The 23,900-nt window shown below is 38.8% G+C and overlaps 2 protein-coding genes and 1 pseudogene across 2 annotated transcripts; 1 reads left to right on the forward strand and 2 right to left on the reverse strand.

The window, feature by feature from the left end:
* Positions 1-4,096: 4,096 nt before the first annotated feature.
* Positions 4,097-4,826, reverse strand: LOC132795409 (uncharacterized). Its single transcript, XM_060806104.1, has 3 exons — positions 4,805-4,826; positions 4,316-4,718; positions 4,097-4,256 (listed from the first exon to the last, which is right to left on the reverse strand). The coding sequence occupies exons 1-3, from the start codon at positions 4,824-4,826 to the stop codon at positions 4,136-4,138; spliced, it is 546 nt and encodes a 181-aa protein (XP_060662087.1). The 3' UTR covers positions 4,097-4,135.
* Positions 4,704-8,426, forward strand: LOC132796539 (importin-9-like). The gene is made up of 5 exons (XM_060807742.1): positions 4,704-5,039; positions 5,110-5,751; positions 5,814-6,223; positions 6,289-7,698; positions 7,755-8,426. Exons 1-5 carry the CDS (start codon positions 4,886-4,888, stop codon positions 8,265-8,267), a joined length of 3,129 nt encoding a protein of 1,042 aa, XP_060663725.1. The 5' UTR covers positions 4,704-4,885; the 3' UTR covers positions 8,268-8,426.
* A 267-nt stretch (positions 8,427-8,693) lies between these two features.
* Positions 8,694-10,649, reverse strand: LOC132796320 (sodium-coupled monocarboxylate transporter 1-like; annotated as a pseudogene).
* Between the last annotated feature and the right edge of the window lie 13,251 nt (positions 10,650-23,900).

The following is a 23,900-nucleotide window of genomic DNA, read 5'->3' on the forward strand; positions in this document are numbered from 1 at the left end:
AGAGATTACTTGGTCTTAAAGAACAGGTCAAAACAACACTTCAATTAAGTTATTTTGCATTACACAATACTTGCAATAAGAATCGAAAGCAAAATCGAAAAGGAAATCGATAATAAAGCGACGCTTGGATGATCGAAACAAGAAATGTTGCGAATAAGAGCAATTAATATGATTTGTAAAAAAAAAAAAAATAATAATTTTTATGAAAGGATAAATGAAATAAAACTCTTATTAATGTCACCTTTCAACTTTATAAAACTTGGTGGATTTTTTTAACTTTACAATTGTTGATATAATCAGAAATGTTTGAATATATGTTACTGCCTCTGTCCTATGAATTTTGCACCGTAGTAAGAGATGAATAAAAGTTATAATATTATCATAGTTGAAGAATATAAGCCGAATGTTTTTCCATCTATCTATAAATAGCAAATAATAAAAAAAATATATTCAAAATAAATGCTACACAGTTATATGTATTTCCTTTGCTCTTTTTCGAATTTTCCTCGTTTATTACTAGTTTAAATTACTAACGAATTGGCTGTCTTGCGTTCAATGTCTAAAAATATGCACATTGTAATTACATCTTGCGCTGCGTTGAATGGATTATGTGATAGCTGAGATACCCGAGAAAGAGAAAGAGATAGAGAGCGAGGACGAGGACGAAGCTAACCCTTCGAGCAGAGCCACAGCCAAGATGTTTTCTTCGTTGTCTAATGATGTCTGCTCGACACGGTGAAAAGCGCTGCGATGAGTGGGAGAGGGTGAGGAAGGGGGGGGGCGATGAGTATGAAGGGAATACGGAATACGGATAATGTTCTTGTCAGCAATGCGCCGTGATTTGATTGAATTTTTGTGGTCTGTGAGTTGATGAGTGCCAGAGAGTCGAGGTGGAAGAAGACGCTTAAAGATTTGCGTGTTCTTTCATTTTATGTTTTAATTAAAAAGTGTCGCTTAGTGTGAATGTCCATTTGACTGATGCGACAAGACGCTGAGCTGACTGAGATGGAGAGTGAGAAGAGGAGTGGTGGTGGGAGAGGGGGAGGTAGCAATTAAGCCGCCGTGTTGCCCTCCCGCCGCTTTGGCTTAATGAAAACGATTATCGACTGGGATGAGACTGCCAAGGCGACTGGCGAATGGGCGGCAGGGCAGCAGTGCGTCAGGGCGTGGCCAATGGGCTACAAACTTATTGCTTTACAAATTCTTTAATAAATTAAATGTCCTCTGCCAGCGTGGCCGTTGTGTATAAATGAATGCCATCAATGCCATCCCGACCTCCCGTTGATTGAATGTCCGGGCAGCAGCAGCAGACAACTGAGGAAAGGGCTAAGCCAGGGGCAAAGGCAAGGGGAGAGAGTAAGACAGCTCAAGTTTATCATCAGTTATGTGTCCCAGAGCCCGTATTTTTGCGCAGCCTAGCCGATGGGGCCGTGTGACTAGCCCTGCTGACTCTGCTCTGATGGATGGCTAAATGCTTGAGTGCGCCAAAAAACATGGACAAACCTGACACCAACTTGTGAGGAAGGGCGAGAGAGAGAGAGAGAGAGAGGCGGTGTCAAGTAGCCAGCGCAAGTGAAGCGAAGCGAGCAGAGGACTGAAGAGGAGAGGAGAACGACAAGGAGACACTCAACGATATACAAAATTAAATTAAATGTAATTTGTCGTTGACTATTTGCGGCCTGCGACAGCGACGCATTTGTCAAATGTGCCTTAAGTCTTAGTCGGAGTCCGAGTCGGAGTCGGAAATTGAAGCCACAACTAAAGTGTAATTGAAATTGAAATTGAAACAGTGAAACAGTGAAATTCAAATCCCTTTTGGCTGTTGGTCGGTCACTTGGTCAGCTTTGTCCGTTCACTCACAACAATTTAATAAGCCGTTGACTTGACGCTCGGTTGCGTATACGCCGCATGCGCCGACACATTTATGAGCAATGCACAAAAGAATTTTCCGGTAAATGAAGCAACCCAAAACCAAAAAAAAAAAGAAGAAAAGCGACGGGAAACAATTGAGATGAGGGAGTGGGAGAAAGAGCAAAAAAAAAAAGAAAAGAAAAGAAAAGAAGAAAAAGGAAATTAAAACGAGCCACTCAATTACGCAAATTAAAATGAAAATGAAGCAGCCGCGTTAAATAAACAAATAAACAAATAAAGCGAAACAAACAAAACAAAACGAAGCGAAAGCAAAGGCAAAGGCAACGGCAAAGGCATAAAATATCTAAAAAGGAATGCGAAAAATGCCGACTGCATGGTTGTTGTTGCCCCTTTTTTTGTCGTTGTCGTTGTGTTTTATTTTTTTAACAAAATAATAAAGTTCGTTGAGGTTGCCATCATAAAACGCGCCAATGACGCGACTCAACGGAACTCAACTCCAAAGCTGAACTCAACTCAACTCTTGAACCCCTTGGGCGTGAAACGCTTGAACCCTTAAGCTCCTGTCTCATTGCCTCATCTGGCCCATTGCCCCATTTGGGGCCCCCAATTGCCCCATGCTCTCCCCCCTCTGCCTCTCTGGCATGTTGAGGGCCAATAAAATCAAATTAAAAGGCGCCAAAGTGTCACGATTATGAGACTTTAAGCGAAATCAATTAAAAAAGCAAAAAGGCGCCCACAGCGGACGAAGGAAGGAACAGAAGGAACAGAAGGAAGGAAGCCAGAGAACGAAGCATACCGCAGACATCGCGCTAAAAATGAGCCAGAAATGAAGAGGCAAAAGCCAAGTTAGCTGCCAGTTGCCAAGTTGCTTTAGCCACCTGGACCTGGTCGGGAGCTGGAGCTGGACTCGGGCATGTGTCAAACTGTCTCAAACCTGTCGCCGTTGCCCCCCGGGGCGACTTTTTGGGGTGTGTCATGCAAATTACACGGCTAAAAAATGGTCTGCAGACTATAAGAGTTCACCTGGTTGGTGGGTGGCGAGCAAGCGCGACATGGACAGCTACATTTTGGCCGCTTCTCAATACACTCGCTTTATTCACTCCAATTTGCATTAGCAATAGAGCTGGCATAATATCGATAGTCGCGCCATTTGATAGTTTCGATGTTTTCAAAGCAAAAATTCGATAGTATCGATAGTATAGTCATATTTACTTCATTTTTTCCCATACATAGGTTTTTTGTTTTTTAAGCATACATAATAAAAAAGAGAAAAAAAGATCGAAATTATTCTATCTTATCATTAACATAAATTATAAGGTAACTTCAACAGAGGTCATAAAAAATTCAGGTCATTTTTGATATAAAATTAAAAAACAAAAGAATTATTTTATCCAGGAATTTTTCTGCAAAAATAACAAAATGTCCACATTATTCGCCTTAAGCGAAGCTCTGCGGTTATTTATAACGAGTCCAGCCTTGCTGAACATACGTTCCGACTCAGTCGAAGTTACGAGAACAGATAGAAATTTCGGCACTAATTTTTTTTAAATTAGATTCATTATGCTGAAATAAAAGAAATGTTATTTATGTTTTTCCTTATGTTTAGTGAAAACTGGAACACTTACCTTCCAGAATTCTAGGGGATCTACATTTTCTTCACAGTGCTTTAAATTAAAGTACTGTCTGAGATCGATAATCGCATCTGCTCTTTTCGAGGTTGGTAATTCACTAATATTTTTTTGAAGAAATGTGAATAGGGTTTGGCGGTTTTGAGAAGGTGGTGATGGCTCTGCTGCATGGGGTACGGAATCACAAGAGCTGTTAATGACGGTGACCTCATTTTCCAAAAACTTTTCGACCTGTACAACGTTAAAAGGAGAACGGAAGCCTTGTTTTTTGTATCTTGGGTCTAGCAATGTTCCGACTCGCGGTAAAGAACGTTCATCATACTCTGTCAGCCTGGTGACAATGCTGTCCATCAAAAATGTACAGGCTGCTAATCCCTCACTAGACTTAAGACAGTGCACTGCAGTGATGTGAAAAATGCCCAGCACTATCGATAGTGCCAAAAAACTATCGATGGTGGCTCAGAAACAGTGTTGCCAATTCTTCTGCTCATAAAATAGTTAAAGTAACATATGAAAAACGCTAGAAACCGCCAGAAAATTAGGATGATAGCCAAAACATAAAGCTACGTTAGGAAGACAATATTTTATTAATTTTATTTATTTATTAAGTATTTTTGATAAGTTCTGAAATTTCCTCAATCATGCCCTCTTCTTCTGCTGAATTTTTTGTAGCTCTGATTGGTTCCAATCATTTTCGAGCAATCTTCTGGGACTTCATAATTATGGCAGCATTTGTTTGCCCGGCGTAGTCCGTATCTACAAATATGATTTAATGTTACTAATATTATAAAATATGCGTTGAACAGATAAAATACCTTATGTGTAAAATAGAATTTAGTGTTTCAACGGCCATTCTATTTCGCAGCTTGGTTTTGCCATTGTTCATTTGACTGAACACTCGTTCCACCTCTGCGTTCGACCATGGCAACGATAAAAGGCTTAGCGCAAATGATGCTAGTGCCGAAAACCTTTTGTTACCTGCTGCATCCACATAGTTGGACACTTCGGCCCAAAAACTTATGGTGTCTGTCAAATTTGACCAGTTTAGAAGATTGATGTTCTGATATTGGAATAGAATGTCTTCAATTTTATCGGAGTCCAACTTGAAGTGCTCGAGGATATACAAAATATTGGCCAAAGTAGGCCAAAATAGGACATCAAATTTTGGTAATGAAAAACAAATCAATTTGTTGATATACTTAAAAATTGTCTGACAATCTAAAAAAGAATTTGGAAGTTAACAAAGAAATACATATAACACTTACTTTATAAGAATACCTCTGCTTGAGTCACAAAGGCAAAACTTCGATATATCGATAGTGCCATCGATATTATCCCACCTCTACTTTCCTTTTGAGCCAGTAATTCTTAATATTCCTTCTGTCATGTCCAGCGGAGAGAGTGGTGTTGGTGTCGTTCGCGGCAGCGGCGATTCGGTCAAGCAAGCCATCATCGAGGAGCTGCAAAATTTGCTTAGTTCTGACACGGTTGTACTGCAACAGGCGGAAAAGCGAAACAAGCAGCTGCAATATACTGAAGGTATGCGCTGAAATTGGTGGGCAATAAGTTAAGTTTTAGGGCGTTGTTCTTAAATTTATTGGAATTGCAGGGTATGGCGTTTATTTGGCGGAAATCATTATGAATCAATCTCATGAGCTTCCGCTGCGTCAAATTGCAATCATTATGCTTACACGTTACGTGGAAAACCACTGGACAGATCTCGATGACCGCGAGAAGGCAAGTGGCGGTGTAGCCAGTGAGCAAGCAAAACGTACAATTCGCAACATACTACCCAATGGGCTCTACGATCCTAATTCGAAAATACGCTCTTCTGTGGCCCACACAATATCAACAATAGCTGCCACCGATTATCCCCACTGCTGGGCAGAACTCTTTGATATAATTGTAAAGTGTCTGAGCGGTAATGAAGATTCGATTCATGGAGCAATGCAAGTGTTACGCGATTTCATATACGATGTGGCACAAATCAAGGAACTGGGACCAGTTGTCATACCGGCGGTGTATCGCATATTCGACTCTGAGCAGAATTATTCAATCAAGACGCGCGTTTCAGCTATACGCACATTGAAAGAGCTTCTTTTGTCCATTTTAACTTTGATTACTGACAAACAGGAGCAGAGTTCCATGATGAATTCCATACTCACTAATTTCATGGATAAGTTATTGCATTATCTAAGCATGAATTGCGGCGCTGGATCGAGTTTCCTGCTGCGCTCCGAGATTATCGAAGGTGAGTTACAAATTAATCAATAAAGTTTGTATTTAATCAACCCTTTTTAACATATGCGTTAGTGTTTACATATCTGGGGAACAAAATGCCCAAGTATATAAATCCGTTTATGGAACGCATCTTACCAATTGTCTGGCAGCTACTCACACAGATTGCCGAAACCTACGTCAAGGTGTCCGTTAATCAGACGGAACCGAATCCGCTGGCCAGCGGAACCAATGAAGAGGATGACGAGCAGACCAACTTTCTTATACAAATTCTGGAATTCATCAACTGCATTGTGACCTGCAGCAAACTTCGCGGCACCATTAAGAATGTGCTCGCTGATTTGATCTACATCACCATTGTTTACATACAACTCAGTCAAGAGCAGCTCGAAGATTGGGAAGAAGATCCCGAGAAGTTTGTGGACGACGAAGACGACGGTGGCGTGGAATTAACTGTTCGCATGTGTGGCCGCGATGTATTGCTGGTAATGTTATTGATAAACTCATGCAGTGGGCAAACTTCTAAATTCTGCACAAACTTTCATTTCAGGCCATTAACGATGAGTTTGGTGTGGAAGCAATTCAGCCGTTGCAGGAAGCGTTGGGGCGACACTTTAGTGTGGCAGAGGCAGAGAAGGCGGCCAACAATCCCAACTGGTGGAAGATACACGAAGCGTGTATGAATGCTGTACATGGCTTTCGCGATATTATACTCGAGGGCGATTCAAAGTTTGATTTACTCAACTATTTAACGATTGTGCGCAATTTGCTGGTGCATCAGGAATCGCCGCATCTCGTTGGTCATGCGCTGTGGACGCTCAGCACATACTCTAAAACGGACTTGTACAATCCGCAGATTTTGTCCGAGATTCTTGACGTTACGCTCTGCAGCTTATCTCCAGAGAAATCGCATATACTGCGCATCAGAGCTGTACAATCTCTAAACGGTTTTCTCTCCGCCAACGAGAATGCTGAGGGAGAGCGACGTACATTGCTGGTATCGAAGCTTCCAGGATTTCTGGATGGCATAATGGCTCTCGTGCAAGGCCGCAAGGCCTCTGTATTGGCCCTGCTAATGGAAGCGCTCACCATGATGGTGAAGTTTGATGCTGATTTTGCCTACGCGGCGCAACCAAAGATCACGCCGCTTACCATTGCTGCATTCCTCAAGTATGCCGATGATCCATACGTGCTGAAGAATGTTCAAGATATGATTAAGGCGCTAAGTCAGCAGAAACTATGTCTTGGGCCACTACAGGAGAAGTTTATACCAACCATAGTAAGCATTCTAGCCCTGCAGAGCGAGCAATGCAGCGAGAAACAAGACATTGCTTTGGATGTGCTGAATACGGTTGTTAGGAACTCCGAAGCGCCATTGTCCAATGCACTGATTGAGACAGACATTGCTTTGGATGTGCTGAATACGATTGTTAAGAACTCCGAAGCGCCATTGTCCAATGCACTGATTGAGACAGCATTTCCTGCTGTGGTTAACTGCGTGAGGCATACCGACGATCACACAGTTATGGTGGCTGGTGGCGAATGCTTGCGTAGCTTTATCAACGTTTCGCCAGAGCAAATCTTCAGTTACAAGAATGGTGAAGGCGTCAACTATGTGATGCAAGTGGCCACAGTACTTTTGAATCCCATGAATACAGAAATGACTGCCGGTGGGCAGATTGGACGTCTTGGTATTACCATCATTACCAAAATGGGCAATATGCTGGGCCAAACGGTTGACATGTTACTGAAGGTCGTCATAAGCAAGATGCAGAACCTCGAGTGCCTAGAGGTTATTATGAATTTGGTGGTGATACTCGCTCATCTCTTCTTAGCCCAAATGGACGCGGTGCTAAACTTTCTTTCCACTGTGCCTGGACCCAATGGTGAGCCTGCTCTGCAGTTTGTGCTCACCAATTGGTTGTCACGCCAAAACTCCTTTGGTGCCTACGAACGCAAGGTAAGTAGAAATTATATTTATATTCATAAGATTTTGAATAGCAAATTTACTCATAGGTCACCACGATGGCACTTTGCAAACTGTTCGAGTATGGCGTGGCTACCCAGGACAATCGCTTGACCTCCATCACCTACAAGGAGTTGGAGAGAGAGAGTTGGCAGGAGCCAAGTGGCAATCGTGTGTGTACCCGCTCAGTTGCATCCAACTATCAGAAATGGGTTACCATTCCAGCCTTGGTGAAGATCTTTAAGGTGCTGATATCCGAGTATCAGCACTTCCAGGAAAGTAAAATTGATGCCCCGCTTACGGACTCAGAGGGTGAAGTCAGTGGAGATGATGATGCGCCGTGCTATGTATCAGATCTTTGCTTTCAATTCGACGAAGACGAAGTGGAGGGCGAACAAATACTACAGGACCTGCTCAAGGAATCAAACTACTCCAGCGATATTGGGGATAATCTACACAATTTTTTAGCGAACTTCACCCAAAACGAACATTTTCCCACGTTCTTTGAACATCTCGACGAGGGCGAACGTCTCACTCTGCTGAACAAAGTGCAGCACAAATAAAAACAAAATAAAAAGCAAAATTGCAATGCAATGTAAGTGAAATCATGTAAGTGAATCATGCATGTAAGTGAAATCATGCCTAGGACCGCATTGTGTTAATCGTATTTAATTTGTATCTTATCATATTAATAAAAGCAAATTTCTAAATTTGTAGGCAAAAGCAACAAGTTGTAATATAGATTTTTTTTAATGAAGTTGTGTGAACCGCCAAATGTAAAATAGCGACTTTTGATATTTTTTTTTTAATTTTTATGTATTTATTCCGGTAAATTTAAGAAAAAATAACTTTCAATTATAGAGCCACCTCATCGCTTTTTAGCGTTTTTTGAAGATAAATTCCAGCATTGCAAGTATCCTTGGATAAAAAAGCAACATTAGTTCGAAACCTACACAGATAGACATCATATTTTACTCACCATTGTTTTTTTATGGATTACACCTAAAGAACTTTCGTATGCAGGGTGTGATCAGCGATAAATCTATGGCGTTGGGATCGTTCGTACCAAACACAATTGTGCTCATGAGGGCAACGATAATGGTAACCGAGGCACCCAAGTTGGTGTACCACATATAGGACATGCGGTACAATGGAAATACATCACTGAAACACAAATGCAGTGCAGTAAATTATGCACCTGCCTTGGAGCATCTCTTCTTACCACTGGAAACGAGAGCGGCTGCATCGAAAATATAGTCGCAGTGGTCTACAGTTAAAGGCTTTGTCCGGTAGCTGATGGCACCCGAGGTAATGGCCCATTGCGCATTTAGACTTACCCAGGACATAACCACAACGCCAACGCAGCCGCCCAACATGGCGCTCTAGAAAAATGCGCTCATTATAACATAAATATTTTTTTTGACCTGCAACTCACATTGTCGTTGATCCAGGGCAAAAGAATGCCTAGCGTAAAGATGCCAAAAAGCGGACCATTCGTTATGGATTCTAAGCTCATTGTCAGCTGGAGCACTGTGCCCATGTGCTCCACCACATAGACTAAAGCCACACAAAGCGCACCCACGCCCACAACGACGGAGCGCATGATCCAAGTGGTGGCACTATTGGAGAGTTGTCTTCCAAAACGACGGCAGACATTGAGTTAAGGCAGGTGGAGAGCGAGCTCAAGGCGGCACTGAAGACACCAGCTATGAATAGTCCCGTCATGCCAGGCAGTTCACCCAGCGTATCCATCACAAGGAGCGGCAGTAGTTGATCCCGAGCTTTGGCCAGCTGTGTTTAAGTATTTAGAACACGTCTTTTTAAATTTAATTTACTTGCCTTGGTAGTTAGTGGATCACAGTTTTGATAGGTAGTATAGATGAGCAGTCCTTTGTAGCCACACAAAGCCATCAAGATCAGAACTCCAGCACAAAAGATGCACAAAGCCTTGCGGGCGTCGGCGAGTGTGGGCAGTGAAAGGTAGCGCGGAATCATGTTCTGGGAGACGGCATTTGTTTGTGTCCAGTATACAATCCCGCCGACGAACAAACACCAGAAGGTATGACGCACAGTGGGATCTAAGCTCAGGCTGCAAATGAACAAAAACCTTAGACTTTCGCTTGGAGCTTTCCAGTTGATAAAACTCACTCGGGAGCCTCGAGGCTTTTGGAGTGCCAAGCACGTTCCACCACAACATTGGCGCCTCCAATATTCATGCTGCCTTTGACAGCAACTAATGAAAGGGCTCCCAGCATGGACACCGCCTGAACAACATCCGTCCAGACTACAGCCTTAAGTCAGCCCATGCTGGTGTAGAACACACAAATTATGCACACAATGGGGGTTATGGTGTGGACTCCCACTCCAGTTACCTGATTGAGAGCCAGAGCCGGAACATATATCACAATTGGCAGGCCTACCTAGTAGGCTACCTAGTTAAAAGAGTAAATTACAATCTTGGGTCATCCTGGACACGCGATTTAACTCACATTCATAATGGCAAACATTACGGATCCAAACATACGCAGGCGACGATCAAATCGGAGCTCCAAGTACTGCAAGATGTATTATTATACTATATGTCTGAATAAAGATGTTAATTATTTACTTACCTCATAGGTGGACGTAATGTTCAGATCGTGGAAGACTGGTAAGTAGGAGATTGCCATCACGATACCCATGCCGATGACACCGAAGCCCACATAAAGATACTGAGTCCCATACGAGTAGACTTCTGTTGGCAATCCCAGTAGTTCAATGCCAGATATGAAGCTGGCCACCAAGGAGAAGGCGATTTGAATTCATTCATTCTCGGAGACGAATTTGTTCATGAAACCAAAGTACATGCCAATAAAGATACAGAGCAGAAACATTGCCACAAACGCAACATAATCGGGCCACGAGAATCGTTGCAGCTCGCTGAGAACCTGGGATATATTGTTCATTTTGAGAAGCAAGAGCCGTGCAGAAAGGTATTCCCAAACTCTCTGACGTTCTAACGTTGGCAACCTTGCGCCAGTGATGTGAAAAATTCCCAGCACCATCGATAGTGTTAAAAAACTATCGATGGTGGCTCAGAAAGGCAAAAGTTCGATATATCGATAGTGCCATCGATATTATCCCAGCTCTAATTAGCAAATCTACAGTGTAAGCCAATTGCTAATCAATTAATGCAAATGACTTGAATTAATAATTGAAATAAATTATATACTCATAACAGTTTACTTGCAACTCAATTTACAAGATATAATATTAATTATTAATTGCATCTTGTGCTTTTAAAAAGTAAAAGAGTCTTTTAAAATACACATTTTAACTACCTAAAATATAACATTAATAATATTATAATAAACTTTTTTCACGATTGTTTATTATAATTTGTGAAACTTATATAATATCAGTCTTTTGTTTACTTTCACTTATTTCGAATGAAATCACATTTTTTTTTGTTTCACCTTCCAAACTGCGTACATACATATACATATGTACATATATTAATATTGACAAATATGCTTAAAAGATTTTTTTAAATAAAGGCAAAAAGTCGGTCATTACTCTCTGCGCCCTAGAGAGCTGTCTCACAGTGAATTCAACTTAAATTTTGCTACTTTTTGCTTAATTCTATTGAGGCTCTGAATGTAATGTGTACAATTTCACTTACATATATACAATATTTACAGAGACTTTAGAAGTGCTTAGCGCAACAATTAGTGAGGATTGTCGCCAACCCTTGACACTGTGAGACGGGCGACCGACCCTTGATCAGGGATGCATGAAAGCTCCTATTTATACTGACCATGTGTCAAATTACAACTTGGGAATTACAACGCAGCTCACAGATCAATGAGATCCAAATATCGAGATGAAGATCGTTACTCATTCCTTGTAAACACTTTCAAAGCCTCCCAGACTGTCTTATATAAAATTAAAAAAAAGTTGTTTAATACAAAACTATAGAATCTAGAAATTTAAATTAATTAAATGTTTGCTTCATAAATTGCAAGTGGCCAAAAACAAAAACAAAACAGCGTGTATGTGAGGTTCAACTCTGTTTGTGTGTGTAGAAATACAACCCTGTGCTTTAAGCTAGTATAAAAAGTATATTTATTGTCAAGTTGAAAATTAACTTTATTGCAATTGCATAATTACCACAATCATTGCCAACTGTTTTAAAAGCTTAACACAATTAATTTGGAAGAAAATTAAAACTATTAACTTGAAAATCTGCAAATGTCGAAGCTTTGTGCCAAAATACAACTCTGTTTTGATCAGTGTGAAAATACAACCCTGTGCGATTTGTTTACCTGCTAAATACAATGAATATTTCATAAATTGCAATACTACATTTTAACTGAACTGTACATTATTGTTTTTCAGTTTGAACCAAATATAGTATATATTACAAAAATGTGGCAAAAAATGAAGACTAAAGATCATCACTGTCCCCGGACTTGAACCCTACTAAACTACATCGCACCCTCTTCTGTTTAACTTTAGTGTCTTCATCTGTTGCAACTTATTCCGACTTTCAACGATCACAAGCAACTTCTCCTTGCATTCGAATTTTATCTCCCATTTTACTTTCAGCATTTTCTGGTTTTGTAGCAACGTTTTCTGTTATACTTGTATTGGCTACTAGCAACTGCTTCCTCTTAACTAACAGCAGCGTGTTCTGTTAGACCTAATCAAAACTAGCATCCTCTTCGTCTTATTTTTTGTATTGTAGCAACTTCTTCTGTTATACTTATAACGGTCACTAGCAACGACTTCTGTTTTATGTGCAGCATTTCATTGAAATGAAGCAACGTCTTCCGTTATACTTTTTGTGGATTACTAGCAACCCCTTCTGGTACACATTCTAAGTAGCATCCTCTTCCGCTTAACTTTCGCGCCTTCTTCTATTGTAGCAACGTCTTCCGTTAGACTTTTGACGGTCACTAGCAAAGAACAAATCTCAACAACTATGTTTGTTGGCGAGTGCAAGCGAGTGCGCGATAGTCGATTGCCAACGTAAGCATTTTCTGCTCGTGTCTATCACGCAGGCATTCACACATTAGCGTAGTTTTTGAACTGCATTTGCAAAAGCTTAGTTTGTATGCTAGTGTGAGCGAGTGCGCGATAGTCGATTGCTGAAGCCAACCTTTGCTGATCGTGTCTGTCACTCAGACGCATTCACATATTAGAGTAGATGATTATCTGCATGGGCAAAACCAACTATGTCAATGGTGAGAGTGAAACGGAGAATGAGTGCGAGCGCTCTTTATTCTTTTCACATGTAAACTGAGCGACTCCCAAATTTTTCTATGTATTGTGCGTAAACATTTGCGCTTACGTGTGGTTTTTATAGGTAAATTTAATAAATTGACATTATTAGATTTCGTGTAGATCGAACTATGAAAAATTAGTTCTTATTGTACACACATTTTAATATATTATAATGGAATTAACTGCTACATTCAATTCAACTTTTTATTCATTTCATTTCTCTAATCTTATTTAGTTAACACTAATAATAATTTCCCGTTGTAGTTTATTTTGTAAACTCTTGCTTTCAATCACTTTTCATTCTCCCTTCGACTCAATCAGTGTCCAAATCGATTAGCCTTAGTCAGCGACTCGACTTGTGGCAGTCTGTTCTGTTGTTCAAGGCGTTTGGTTTGGGATCGTGTTGAGCTGGTGTGTGCGGTGGGGGTAATTAAATGATGCCGCCTGTTGCCGCTAGATGGCGCTGTAATTGACCCAGTTGAGGAAAAGGAGCAAGGAATAATTTTTCATCGCAAATAATTAAGCAAAAATTTTCCATTTTGGGTTAATGCAAAGCGAACAGCGCGAAAATAAATGAAAAATCATATCAAAGTTGAGCTGCCCAAAACGAGGGGTGAGTACAACACTCCCTCCTTCTCTGTACCCCTCCTCCCTTGGTGTGTGTGTGTGTGGGTGCGTGTAGGTGTATGTGTATGTGTAAGGGGAGGTTAAAGGCAACAGGAAGTCAACGGCGTGCGCTTCCTTTTAGCTTCATGTTTTTCTTCATTTCGCTTTTGTTGTGTGCTTCTTCTGGCTTTTGTTGTTGCTGTTGCTGTACTGCGCTCTCCACTGATTTCCTTCGCTTTTCGCAGTCATACAAAGAAATATTAAATTAAGAAAAGATTTTTCATGCTGCTTGTTTTTTTAATAACTCGCAACAACAATGGGAAATGTTTGAAGCTCCAGGCCCAGCTAAGGGTGTGGGAGTTGTCCCCTCTCTCTCTCTCTCTCTTTCTCTGTCTCGCTGTCTTGCTCTACTTGTATGTGTCTCAGTTGAGGCTGAAGGACTGCCGATGGGTAGCAGGTCGGTAAAATTAATAAAACTTTAAATTGTTGCTAAAGGCGCCGGGAGAGTGCAACGGCAACGACAGGAGACAGGAGACTGGAGACAGCGGACAGACAAGAGCAGGACAAAGGGAGTGGTCATGGGCAGAGGCTCAGTCAGGAAGTCAACGAAAGACAGAGCGAGAGCGAAATACTGAGAATTCGCTGACTCTCTAACTCAGACTCGGGAATGTTTAATGGTCGCATTTCGTTTCATTAAAAATGTATGCGGCCTTAAAAGCTTTTGTTGTTTTGCTTGTTGTGCTGCTTGTTGTTATGAATTTCATTGTTATTGTTGTTGTCAACGCTGGGTGACTTTCTGGGACAGGGAAGGCGGAATTACAAATTGAACTTGAGATTCATTTTCGATGCGTTTCGCTTAAGCGATGGCGATGACGATAACGATGACGATGTGAACTGTAACAAGTTAATCGACTCCTAGACACACACACACACACACACACACACACACACAACAAACAAAAATGCACATTTATGGATAGATAGTTATCGATATCTATTGGGTGCTAGCTATACACACTATATAGATTTTCATATAGATATCCTTTTGGGCAAAGGCAGTGGCGGAGGGGGGAATAATGGCCTTATATCATTTGTGGGCGCGTCGCCTCGAATTTATTGCGCGGATGCTCGTGTCGGCTATTAATCTATTTTTATTTATTTCTATTTATGCTTGGCCCCTCTCTCTTCCTCTTCCTTTTCCTTTCTCCTGCTGATACTCGTTTTCCCTCCCATCTAGCTGCTTACATTATTCTGTTTGGCCAGCTTGGGCGACTGAAGCTCGTGCCCGAAATTATAAGCAATTGAAATAAATCAAAGTCGGAATAGTAAAAACGTCGCAAAGCTAAGAAGGAGACAATAGAGAGAGAGAGAGAGAGAGAGAGAGAGAGAGAGAGAGAGAGAGAGAGAGAGAGAGAGGGAAAGAGAGTGGGGCAAATAAAACAAAAGCGAAAGCAAAATAAAAGAAAAGCTGCTTGTAGCGTGACGAAGTATAAATACTACCATAAGATATAGTAGTTGGATTAGAAAAGCGTTAAATAATCGTTTTTCAATTTCTCAACGAAATACGTAGAAATTGTACAATCGTTTAATTTGATTTTCTACAAACTTGAAAGCAATCGTTTACTCCAAAGTGTTTTCATTAAAAGCTACCTTAAAGAAAGCAAGTAAGAAAGTTACAGTCGAGTGTGCTCGACTGTGACATACCCGCTACCCATTTTTAATAAAGGCAAAATATTGCGGTATCTTTTTCAAAATATACCGAAAATACTAAAGAAAATACTAAAAATATACCAAATGATATGTTTGGTATATCGATATAGCACACCATTCCAAATATACCAATATATACCAATTCTAGCTTTACAATTACGCTTGTTATTCGATTTTTTTGATTTGCGGGGGGCGAAAGTGGGCGTGGCAAAAATTTGAAACAAAATTGATCTGCGTGCAAACATAACAAATGCTGTCGAAAAAAAATTATAGCTCTATCTCTTATAGTCTCTGAGATCTAGGTGTTCATACGGACAGACGAACAGACGGACAGACACACAGACGGACAGACGGACATGGCTAGATCGTCTCGGCTGTTGACGCTGATCAAGAATATATATACTTTATAGGGTCGGAGATGCCTCCTTCTACCTGTTACATACATTTCCTGCCGGCACAAAGTTATAATACCCTTCTACCCTATGGGTAGCGGGTATAAATATCAATTTCAATTTGAATTAACATCAATTTGGCTGAGAATATAGTATATTATGCACTCTATGGTGTATTTTACATGTAGTATTATATCAATATACCAAATATACCATTTGGTATATCTTTAATATTTTTGTTATATTTCAAAATTAATAATGCACTGTTCTAATTTTATCTCGGGTATCTCGCAGTCGAAACTGAAACTTTTTTACTTGTTTATAATGCTTAGTTATAAGTGCATAAGTGAAAACTGAAATAATTCTTGTTTTTTAATGTTCATAACGAATTGGGAATTGAATGGAATTTCATATAGTCAATAACATATAATTATACTAAATGATGGGTATGTTGGTTTAGAACAAACTTGCATTACAAAGCATTATTATTGATGGCTAAAGTTATTAATATAACCCAACTTAAAATTTATTAGATATTGTGTCTCACGTTTGAGGTTAGGGATATTGATATACATATATAGATATAGACAACATACTTTTAGCGATATTTTGGAGGTATAATATTATTATCAAAACTAGATTTATATGTCATTATAATTGCCGTTAACAATTGCCAACAAAACCTCACTATATATTTCTAAATTTCGAATCATGATTTTTAGGTTAAATAAGCCATGTTATTACAGCTTTAAAGAATTGCCCTAAAAATTGCCAATTTAAAGTTTCTATTTGATTTATACGATTATTGTTGCTAGACGACAAGATTTGGTCACAAATTTATGTTAATAAAGCAACGCTTTATATTAACATATTGATTTTTTTGATTTTTAAATATTATCAATATTTATTTTATTTAATATAGAACTATTACCAAAATAATATTTGTTATTTCATCACTCGCTATTTTGCTGTGTCATTGAGAATCGAATAGAAGGGCGCAGAACTTACTCGCTGTTGCGTTACTCGCTACTTTCTTCCCTTTACTCGTTGTTTCCATAGTGGACAGCTTAACTGCGACTGTTCTTTCCGCTCCCCGCTCTGACTTTCGTGTCTTGCAATGTCAAGTTGACTCGTTATTCAGCTGCTTGCCTAGTGTGCGTGTCTGTGTGTGTGTGTGTGTGTGTGGGTGAGTGCGAGAGTGTTTGTGTAAAATTGTCCCTGTTTGTTTGAAGTGCAGACGCTGGCACCCAGACGCCAGCCATGCACAATTTATATTGCCCTCTTCCGGCTGCCATCACCGCCCACATTTATTGCAGCAATAATTCATTTAATTTTCCTTGATTTACTTTGTCAATGCTGTAGATGCTATCGTCCCCAGCCCCAGCCCCGTCCTCAGCTTTAGCTGCAAACTCGTGAATCGAAATCTATGGCCGCTTGTTAGCAAGGAATTCGGAGGAAGGGGCGCAGAATTTTCCATCATCATTGAGCAGAGCGAGCGAGCGAGCAAAACCGAAAACTAAACTGGTCAAGGAGCATAAAGCTGCCCTCTTCAGTTATGTCTTATATATGCTATATATACTGTATAGATGTGTGTGTGTGGTGCAGTAATTTATGCCACGTTTGCCACTTTTGTCATTTCGCTTGCTTTGTTTTCTGCTCAGTTTTTTTTTTTTGTTCTTGCCCCATCTTGGGATATTTTTTACACACACTCTCTCCGCGTATGTGTGTGAGTGTGAGTGTGAGAGGGGGAGGGGGAGGGGAGATACCCATTTGGCTGTATCGTTTGCCAGTTTGTTTGTCTGCTTTGTTTTATTGACACTTTTGATCTTTTTCAATGCATGCTCGATTCATTTATTATGTGCGCCAGGACATGGGCACATCCTTGCCAAATTTGCTGCCGTTATGTACACACTGATTGATACATTGGCTCCGTCTTCGTCTCCATCTCCATCTCCATCCATAGTCTCAGTCGCTCCGCAATCACATTTGGATTCGAAGTCCCCAATGCTTGGGCCACGCCCACCTTTGCGCCTTTCGCCTTGGCGGATGTAATTTGTTGACAAATGAGCTACAATAATGTCACATTATCAGTTCATCACAATAAAATTATACGCCCAGGAGCCAGGAGGCAGTCGATCCAGGAATCCAGGGCTGTGCTGCAATTGCTGATTGCCCCCCTGAAGGCTGAACCAACTGCCTCACTGACTGGCTAACTGCCTGACTGAGTTGGCCACTTAATTGGCTGACCAGTTTATGGCCAAGCAGCTTGTTGGAGGCCTCCAGCAATGTCTTACCTTCAAGCATCTTCGCTTGGCCTCCGAAAATGACGCACACAAATGAAAAGCTGTTAATCATGACCCTGAAACGTTTCGCTTGTCATGGAGTGCGCATTAATTTGCCCGATGTAATGCATTAGCAATAGGCATCTGGCATCATCAGGCATCAAACATTCCATCCACTCCATCCATTCGGCCATCATCGAATGTTTGAATGACCAGCAGGAAATGTTGGGCGCCAAATTCAAATGATTTCGCCAACACATTTGGCAGCTTGTCAGATTTTCGCTCTCTGCTTTTTGTCACTCTCAGCAAAGTCTAACGACTTCGAAGCGATACATGTAACGAAAGTAAATAGAGAACTTGGGTTCTCTAATAATTGTTATATGTACATTTTTCTACTCGCTTTCATGTATGTATTGTATCATATGTAACAGGAAGAATTCATCTCCGATCCTATAAAGCATTAGAAAGAAATAATTTGAAATGACAAAAAACGGTTGCTGTAGTCGAGTCTTGGTATATTTTGAGCTCGATGGTATATTTTTTACTCTATGGCATATCGATATAGCAGGAAAAGTGTTCGGTATATTTTGAATTATATATACAATGAACATAGATCTTGGTATATTTTGCACTCAGTGGTATTTTGTAAATTTAATAGTAAACTCATATACTAGCATACACATAGTATTGTGTAGTTTCTGGTATAATATAAGTGTAATAGTATATTTATATAGCAAATATAGCTTTTGATATATTTTGTATTCTATGGTATATTTCAAATGTAATGGTATTTTGTACTCAATGGTATTTTGTAATTTAATAGTATATCCATATACCAGCATAGCCTTCGGTATATTGTGTACTCTATGGTATATTTTAAGTGTAGTAGTATATCTATATACCAAATATAGCTTTTGGTATATTTTGTTCTCTATGGTATATTTTAAAAGTGGTATTATATACCAAATATAGCTTTTGATATGTTTTGTGTTCGATATTATATTTCAAATGTAATAGTATATCGATCGAACAAAAATAGCCTTCAGTGTGTTTTGTGTTCTATGGAATATTTTTAATGTGTTATGTAAATTTCATAATATATGCCTTCGGTATAGTTTGCAATCTATGATGTAATAGTATATCGACATATTAAGTATAGTCTTCCTTCTATTTTAATATTTTTTAACATATTAATTCGATATATTATTTATTTTAATTGGATAGAGTGTATTGCTTACTTGTTCTCATTTCCTTTATTTACTAATATTTTTGGAATGATATCTGCAAGTCGAGCAGAATCTGCTCTCTTATCTCGCTTCAATCAAGCTAACAGCATTAAGGATGAATGTAAAGCAAAGAGCACAGAGCAGAGAGTGTGAATGTTGCAACTTTTGATATCAACTGTACCACCGCAAGCCATTTGACAAATGCGCCCTCGATTGACAGCTGCAGCTTCAGGCTGGAGGCAACTGACAATCACTGAATGACAGACTGAATGATAGCGCGAATGAATGAATCTTTGAATCATTGCTTGTCACTGTGATAAATGCTAATTTAAGTCGCCCATCAAACGACGCCTCCTCCTCGATAATTGCTTCACACACATAGAGACTGGCTGACAGCCTCGTCTCGGATCCACATTCAACTGCCAGTCGAAGACCATCCATAGTCGGAGCGTCATTAAGAAGCTGGCACAAATCTCACTTAAACTGAATGATTTCCTAGCCATCGCGTCCAGAACAGTTCTAGCTCAGCTCCTGCAATTGCCTATACCCTAATTGCACGCTGGTGTCCATTCGTTTAGTGAACAGGCAGCTGGTCACAACCATAATTTAATAGCTTATAAGGATATTACATAATGTAGAATATATAGGTAGTATATTTAAAGTAAACATATTTCTTAAAGAGGTGCTATCATTAAAGAATGATTAATTAAATAGTTAGGGTATTATATAATGAAATATATACTAATATAATATTATAGTACACTCTTAATTGTACTCTAGTATTAAAACAAACAACACAAATATATTTAGTATCATTGTTTTATACTTTTTTGCAGGACAAGGTAACCGTTAAAACTCATATTGTATATGAATTAATATTATATATATTCTTTGCATTTATTTAATACAAATTTTTTAAATTTAAATTTCAATCAAAAAAAATTTAAGTTGCGATTATTTCTTTTAATAAATGCTACACTTGAATAATATTAAAGTTCGTTAAATTAACGCTTGACATAATTCCCAAACTAACAAACTTGTCATCTATATATTGAAATTAAACAAATAATTTACCTTGATTAAAAATAATGTGTGTTTTTCTATGAAACTTTACACTTACCCAAAACAACAAATTTGCACTCAATATATCTAGATTCGTTTGATTTTTCTCGGTGTACTAATCCTTTGCATTGGAAAATAAATAATATTTTAAATGCAGCGATATCTTTTGACAAAAGTCTTTTAAAATTTAAGGTGTTTTTATTGAACGCAAAATAATAAATATATTTACATTTTGTTTTGTTCGTTTTTTATTATATTTATTCATTGTTTTTGTATGAGAATCCTTCAAAGTACAATCCCAAAATAACCCAATAAACTCCTAATAAATACATATATTTTTTTCTCTCGATAGAGTGTTCGTGGTGCGACTTGCAGCGAAAAGTTTACAGCTCATTGTTACTTTGTTATAAATTGGTTTTCAATTGAAAAACGTTGTGCTCAGCTCAGTTTTGGGGATTGGGGCTTGGGGTTTGGGCGCTCAACGCAGCTGGCTGACCAACCATGTGCATATGCCTCAATGGATCTATGGCATTGCCGCTCTCTCCCCTCTCCATTCCTTTTATCCACCTTCTCTTACCCATGTCCGGATGAGACTGAGCCGCCTTCCTGGTAAGAAATTTGCTATTGACCATCATTCATCATTAAATTGTTTCGCTAACTGTTTTCAACAATATTTTTTTTTTTCGTTTTTTTTTTTTGTATTTATTTTTTATATACATTTTTTTGTGTGCGCGTGCTGACATGCCGCTTCCTGTCGCCTGCCCCAACCACTGCCTTCCCCCTTCCCCCTTCCCGCTTCCTCCCCTTCAGCACAGTGCAGCTCCCTCCATCGGTGGGACAACAAAGGGCAACGCGTCAGCTTCGGTTTTTGCTACGCTGCCAAAATTTGATGAATTTCTTTTTTATTCATTTCGGCCCCAGCAGCAGCGACTGCTTTCCCCCGCCTTCCCGCTTTCCCGCTTTTCACCCGCTCAAACTTTGCCTTGTATTTTATTCTATTTATTTTATTTTTTTCCACGCTTCTTTGTAACTTTGGCCCCGCTTGTTGTGTCTTACAAAATTTTTCTAATCAGTCAGTGCCCACGTCCATTCCACAATTTTTATATATTTATTTTCATTTTTTTTTCTCATTCAGCTCCCTCAGCATTTGACCGAGTTCAGTTTTCTGTGGGCGCTATTTAAATATGGGCTTCTGATTACAGCCTCCAAAGAGGGGCGGGGACAGCAATAAGCGAGGGTGAAATGGTTTCCAGCTGCGTTTATCAATATGTTTTATACAATTTCCTCAGAGTCAAAGATTTGTATTCCTTTTGTTCACGTAAAGATATTTAAATAATTAGATAAATTGATATTTTGAAAATAATTTCAAATTTTGCAATTATTTCAATTCGAAGAAATACTTAAAATTGCCATTACTTTAGCATTAAACGATTTGATTACTTATGAATGAATGAATGAATAAATAGAAAGTAGGAAAGCTACAAGAGCCAAACAATACGGTATTATTCTTAAAATATACCATATTAGTATACCTAAAAGTAATGAAATATACAAAAATACTAAAAGCTTCTCTTTGGCTAAGACTAACAGTAAGCAATCAAATCTTTTCAAGCTAAACTAATCTTAAATATATTTTAAAATACATATACTCAATTAATATACCAAAAAATACTGAACTTTACCTAAACAATGTATCTAAAAATACTAAAATATGGCCAATCAAAATAATAATATGGCCAATAAATTAATGTATCTAAAAAATACAAAAATACACATGATCAATATACCAAAATATACTGAAATAAACATACGCTATATAAAAATACTAAAATATACCTATATATAAAACTTTCGAATATACCAAATTAATATACCTAAATAAATACTAAAGTATAAAAAACAGTATACCAAAAATACTAAAATATACATAATCTATATACCAAAAATACTAAAATATACATAATATATATACCAAACCAAACCTTTTTCTTCTTTTTCAGTGATGACACACACTTTTCACAGCTTTCAATTCAACTTTCGTCACTTCGGATGTCGCAATTTTGAATACATATGAAAACATTGTCTAATCATGATGATGATGATGATTCGTAAATGAAAACACAACAGAAAACAGAAAAGCTAAAGAAACATTAAGAAATATGCATATAATTAAAAATTCTGCGTGCTCGCATCTTGTCACAGAAATTCTTTAAGTACAACACATGGTCTTAATACCTTTGCATCCCCCTCTGTTACTCGATTCCCCCTTTTTGGCCCATTGTCAGTATGTTCCACACTTGACGGGCAAATGCGAAGAAATCGTTTGATGTGCCGCAAATGGCGGTAAATGTTTCAAATTAAAGTTACGAGTTAAGCCAAAAGTTTAAATGCAAAATGCTGACAAATGCGTTTCGATTTTCTCTGGCATGAGGCACATTTCTGACGCACGCAGTGGCAGTGGGGCAGGGGCATGAACAGGAGCATTAAGCAGAGACCAGGACAGAGCACAACACAGCACCGGGTCATGCTTCAATGTTGGAAAATTAAATTAAATTTCTTTATTGGCAGTTTTTTTTTGAAAACGCCAACAAAACGGGTAGCTTGAATGCCGCACTCTTTGTTGCATGCCACACACATACACTAAGCTGCAAAGCAAAGTATTTTGCAATTGAAATATTCCATAAGCATTTTAGCATCTTAAACAAATTGCCAATATATTTTCACTTATTTATAAACTTATTTATATTGCTTTTTTCAATTCTTGAATTTATTAATTGTACTTACAAATATAATTTTAATGCTTTGACAATTCATATAAAACTAAAACATAGTTTAATCGCCTTTATTAAAGCAGAACATTTAACTAAAAACAGACCTGAACAAATTAATATGATACAGTATAAATCGTTTATTTTTGTTTTCAATAAAATAAATTAAAATAAATAACTCAAATTTTTCCTTCATTTAAAAATTGATCTTTTACAAGTTCGAGCCATAAAAAAATAAACTAAATACGTTCTCAAAATTTATGTTTTATAAATATTTTAAAATGTTCTAATAAACCAATTAAACCATTAAAAATAAACTCGATACTTTCACAACAAATTCGTAATTACAAATTTGATGTGCAATACTTATTGTCCCATTTGCTAAATTGTGTTCTTAGTAAATTCAACAAATTAAGTTTCAATATTCAATATTCATTTGTTAGTTTTCCAGGGTATTAAAGCGTCGTTCAGCTGTGTTCCAAGCCGAGTTTCTTATGGTGTGCGACGCATATGCAACGCATATGCAAAGCTCTGAGCGTTGAGGGGATGACACATTACTCGTGACGTGAACAGAGAGAGAGTGAAAGGAAGAGAAGGAGCAGGAGCAGGAGGAAGCGGAGGTGGAGGTGGAAGAGGAATGTGATATGGGGGATGGACTGCCAAACCAATCAGCAGCAATAAATGATAAGCTTCGGCAACAATGCCAAAGGCAGAGAAACTGTCACACACAAAGCGAATGAAATGGACCAGGGCAACGCCAAAAGGGGCGGGGGTGGGCATATAATGCTCTCTGTCAGTGTCTGTGTGTGTGTGTGTGTGTGTGTGCTGAGTAGCTGAGTACTGTTGTCCAGCCTAGGCGCCGGCTACTTTGCAACAGATTTGCCA

The sequence above is a fragment of the Drosophila nasuta genome, chromosome X (assembly GCF_023558535.2).
Source record: "Drosophila nasuta strain 15112-1781.00 chromosome X, ASM2355853v1, whole genome shotgun sequence".
In the NCBI taxonomy this organism is placed as follows: Eukaryota; Metazoa; Arthropoda; class Insecta; order Diptera; family Drosophilidae; genus Drosophila; species Drosophila nasuta.

What these genes read in the sequence shown, in the direction of transcription:
- LOC132796539 (XM_060807742.1), top strand. Translation starts at nt 4,886, where the DNA reads ATGTCCAGCGGAGAGAGTGGTGTTGGTGTCGTTCGCGGCAGCGGCGAT. An exon ending in GCAGCTGCAATATACTGAAG is followed by an intron (nt 5,040 to 5,109) that starts GTATGCGCTGAA and finishes TTGGAATTGCAG; the next exon opens with GGTATGGCGTTTATTTGGCG. An exon ending in TTGGTGCCTACGAACGCAAG is followed by an intron (nt 7,699 to 7,754) that starts GTAAGTAGAAAT and finishes ATTTACTCATAG; the next exon opens with GTCACCACGATGGCACTTTG.
- LOC132795409 (XM_060806104.1), bottom strand. Translation starts at nt 4,826, where the DNA reads ATGGCACTATCGATATATCGAA. An exon ending in GGCACTATCGATATATCGAA is followed by an intron (nt 4,719 to 4,804) that starts GTTTTGCCTTTG and finishes ATTCTTTTTTAG; the next exon opens with ATTGTCAGACAATTTTTAAG. An exon ending in AATTCTATTTTACACATAAG is followed by an intron (nt 4,257 to 4,315) that starts GTATTTTATCTG and finishes TCATATTTGTAG; the next exon opens with ATACGGACTACGCCGGGCAA.